The sequence below is a fragment of the Fukomys damarensis genome, unplaced genomic scaffold (genome assembly GCF_012274545.1).
Source record: "Fukomys damarensis isolate Sample0158 unplaced genomic scaffold, DMR_v1.0_HiC HiC_scaffold_37, whole genome shotgun sequence".
Classification (NCBI taxonomy): domain Eukaryota; kingdom Metazoa; phylum Chordata; class Mammalia; order Rodentia; family Bathyergidae; genus Fukomys; species Fukomys damarensis.
The window spans coordinates 1821201-1825406 of NW_022900949.1; the positions used below are offsets into that span (position 1 = coordinate 1821201).

General features: G+C 60.7%; 1 protein-coding gene across 1 annotated transcript in view; it reads left to right on the forward strand.

The window, feature by feature from the left end:
• The first annotated feature begins 712 nt into the window (after positions 1–712).
• Gdf15 (growth differentiation factor 15) overlaps positions 713–4206 on the forward strand; it is a 4887-nt gene continuing 1393 nt past the window's right edge. The window contains exons 1-3 of the mRNA XM_010606535.3: positions 713–751; positions 2448–2528; positions 3523–4034. Coding sequence (XP_010604837.3) covers positions 713–751; positions 2448–2528; positions 3523–4034 — 632 coding nt within the window. The remainder of the gene's footprint in view (positions 752–2447; positions 2529–3522; positions 4035–4206) is intronic.

The following is a 4206-nucleotide window of genomic DNA, read 5'->3' on the forward strand; positions in this document are numbered from 1 at the left end:
TTTGAGCCTGCTGGGGTACACGGTGAGACCAGGTCTAAAAAAAAAAAAAAAAAAAAAGACTGAAAACAAAATGGTTTTTTGTTGTTTTTAGCTAGGCGCTTCTCAGGTGGCTGGGATCTCATGGTTCCTACCCTTGTGTCTACCTGACACATCCTCCTACAGAGCATGAAGAGCCACGGGAAGAGCGGCCGCGGCCCGGGCTGCACGCCAGGGTGCGCAGGGCGACCTCATGACTCAGCGGTTCCAGCTCCCAGCCGAGGCCCGAGGGAACCGAAACAGGTGCCCAATAAAACCCCCGCACCCTAACCACCCAGATGCCTCGCGGAGGCTCTGCGGGACCGACCGGGGATGACCCGGCAGGTAGGGTGCGGGGCCTCCCCGGGAGTGGGCTGAGCGCCCCGAATTGGCCCTTTGTAAGGGGAAAACGGTGCTTTTCATACAGTAAAACCAAGAAAATAAATGAATAAATGCATAAACGCGTTGCTTAAGGAGCAGTCCCGGGCTGGGCGTGCGGGGAGCAAACGCCCTCCAGCTCCTTTCTGGCTCTTGCCCTGCAGAACCCCAGCACTGAGGGTGCCAGCCAGGACTGGTGGGGTCGGGATTTGAACTCGGGTCCCGTCTGAACCGCGGCTCCCCCAGGACGCGGGGAGCACATACTGCGCCTGTGCGGTGAGGCGCGCCTGCTCCCGGCTCCTGGCCGTGTGACCCGGGCATGACCAGTCCCTGCCTGTTTGTCGCCCCTGAAGTGCAGGTACTGAGTCCATCTCGTCGGCCAGGGACACTATCCCAAGCACCCGTCTGGCTCATGCTCCTGAAGACGTTCCCTGTGTTTCTGCTTTCGTGTGCCTGTCATCTCAGCTAGTCAGGAGGCTGAGGCAGGAGGATCACAAGCTTGAGCCCAGTCTGGGCTACCTTGTCTCAAAAAATAAAAAGGTCTGAGGATGGAGGTTTTGTGCAACGACCCAGGTTCAATCCCAGGTCAAACCCAGTATCAGAAAACAACAAAAAAGCCTCTGGCCGCACCGGGTGTCTGGCCAGAGCCGTGTTTGCCGAGGCCTCGGGAACTGGAAAGTGAGTCCCTCTCTCCTGGCACGGGGCCGAGGGACCTAGAGTGCAGCCAGGTGCAGGCGATCCCGAGGTCACCTCTGCCCTACTGTGGCCCCGCTGAGGTCAACCCTGGCGGCCTGCCCGCAGGTCACCTGCTCCCCCTGCCCACCCTGGGAGCCGTGAGCTCATCGGCTACAGTTGTGCCACCCCCAGGCGCAGTGAGGTGGAAAACTGCATGCGTGTCCCTGCACCAGGAGACCTACGGGGGCGGGCTGCCTGGTCACCCTTGGGAAATTCCATGAATAAAGTTAACCAATGACTGCTACTACTCTTAAAGGGACAGATGCCCATCCAGGCCCGTGGTGCCCCTGGGAGCACAGCTGGTGGACTACTATACAGCACTGAAAAAGGAGGAAGCACCTGGGCATGGTGCCACATGCCTGTGATCCCAGCTATTAGGGAGGCTGAGGCAGGAGGATCTTGAGTTCCAGCCCAACCTGGGCAACTTAGTGATTTAGCAGGACATTGTCCCAAAATTAAAAATAAACAGGCTGGGGACCTACCTCAGTACAAAGGGCATGGGTCCAGTCCCCAGTACTGGAAAAAATAAAAGCCACATGGTATGTGACCTCACTGGCAGGAAGCATTCAGCCTAGCCAAATCCAGAGGCAGGAAGCCAGTCAGTGCCTTCCAGGGGCTGGGGATAGGTCACGGGCCAGGATCCTCTCTAGGGGACGGAAATGTCCTCGAACAGGCAGAAGTGTGGTCATGTGCCCCACAGTATGGCTGCCACAGAATCTGGGTCCCAGTGGCGACCACTGTGCTTGCTCTGTGGGCCCCGAGCTGGGGACCATGAGGAAGAGATTCTCAGTGACCTCCTGGGACCAAGGAGGTCCCAGGGATGCTGCCCACCTCTGTGCACACCAAGACCGGGTGAGCCCTGCTGGGCCTGGGCCCCTTTACCCTGGAAAGGGCTGTGCTTGACGGGGCCATGTGAGCGGTGGATTTATTGAGCATCTACTGCACATCGGGTGTCACACGGGTCCCCTCCCTGAAGCCCTTGGGATAGGCTGGGCTCACCCGGGGTGGAGGTGGCCAGGGCTGTGCTGGAGCAGGGACCCCCAGGGGCACCAGCCCAGGGCCACCAGTCCCCTGCTGAGGGGTGAGTGGCACCTTGGAGCCCCTTCCTCTCGATGTCTTTTGTTTTGTGACTCCCGTTCTCTTGCTGAGGTCTGGGGGACTGAACCCCAGGCGCTGTGCCACTGAGCTACCTACCCAGCCCTCTGAAAATCCGTGTCTGGAGACAGGGGCTCCGCTAAGTTGCCCAGGCTGGCCTGGTGATGCTCCTGTCTCAGCCTCCTGAGTAGCTGAGGTCACAGGTGTGCCCCCACTTTATGCAGAACCAGGAGGTGCAGAGAGGCGCCCCGGTTGATCTCACCTGGCTGGGGCAGGCGCCCCGAAGCTGTACCAGCGCCACGCTGGTGAGGTTTCTGCGGTGGTCCCCAGGGGGCGCCCTTCCCCAACCCGCGCGGCGCTTGGGACTCTCAGGACCTGCGAGTCCTGGAAAGACTACCAGGGAGGTTGAGGCAAGAGGGTCGCAGGTTCGAGGTCTGTGCAATTTGGAGACCCTGAACCTGGGACCCCAGAAAGCAAACAAAACGGATAACATTTGTTATCCTCTGTGTCCTTGAGGGCAATGAGAGAAGCCAGTCACCCGCTGGACACCTGGGCCTTTGTTCTGTGGCTTGGGGAGGGTGAGGCACCTGTCTGGGGCACACAGCACGGCCTGCGCTGGGATTTGAACCCTGGTCGGTGTCTACACCAGGAGAGCAGGTGTCCCTGCTGCAAGTGGCACATGGGTGGGGTCTCTGCAGCAGGGTCACCCCTGTACCCTTCTGTGGAATCCAAGTACTTTCCATCCTGCCCTTAAAATTTGGGGAGGAAGAGGGAGGCAGACACTGTTAGTGCTGGGAGGTGAGCTCCTGGCCTGAAGGAGGGTTGGGGAGTGACAGCCCTTGCTTAGCCTGCGAGGGCAATGTCAGAGGTTTCTGAAGAGGAGATTTTCCGAGTAGGGTTTTGAAGCATGTGCAGGAGTTCCTCAGAGGTGGACTAGTCACTGCCAAGCAGAATGGACTATTAAACATCTACTATGTGCCTGTCTTGCCCTTTACCCTTCATCTACAGCTCTGTAGAGGAAGCCTGGGCCCCTCTTTGCCTGAGCAGGACAGGGCTTGCCCAAACTTGCCCCTTCTGGTCCTTTCTTGTCCTTTGTTTCTTGCTTTGTGTACTTTTTGAACCTCTCAGTCTCTGGTCCCTGCCAGAGAGAGGAGAGGTGAGTCACGAAACAAAAGACATCCACAGGAAGGGGCTCCTAGGCACGACTCACCCCTCAGCTGGTGCCTCTGGGGGTCCCTCCCAGAGAGAGGAGGGCAGGGGCCACCTGTCCAGTCCTCTGAGACAAAGCCACACTGTCAGGGCCGCCACCGATGGTCTCTGGTGCTCCGGACCCTGTCGCGCGCCGGGTCCCGCCCCCTTGCTCCGTGGTCACCGGAGTCCGCGGGGCGGGGCGGGGCGGGCGAAGTCCAGGTCCATAAAGGCGCGGCCAGGCGAGCGGCGGCCACAGCCATGCTGGGTCCGGGACTCACCCTGCTGCTCCTCACGGCTATGTCGCAGCCGCCGCCCGGGGGCGCTCTGGCCCCAGCCAAGAAGCTTCCCGAGGACCCAGATCCGGATCCGGACCCGGCCGTCTACACATCCCAGGAGCTGCGGAGACGCTTCCAGGACCTGCTGGCCCGGCTGCGGGCGAACCGGAGCTCAGAAGCCTTGAACGCCGACCTCAGCCCCGCGCCTGTGGTCCACACGCTCACCCCTGAACGTGAGTGCCATCCCGGGTCCCCATCACTTCCCGGGGCTCCTCTTCTAACTCGCCCGAAGCCTCAGGCTTCCCACTGGGTAAAGGACCCTGTTCCTCTCCTGCGCCTCCCGGAGTAACCGGGATCTTTGTGTGCAAAGACCCGGTACGGATCACACCGCAGCTGCAAGGGTCCCGCAGCGCGATGGGGAGGCGGGGCCTAGAGACGCCAGGCCCGGGGCGCACAGCGCCGGGAACTCGGGGACCCGGGAGAACTCGGGGACCCAGGCGGCTGCCGAGGAGGGCGC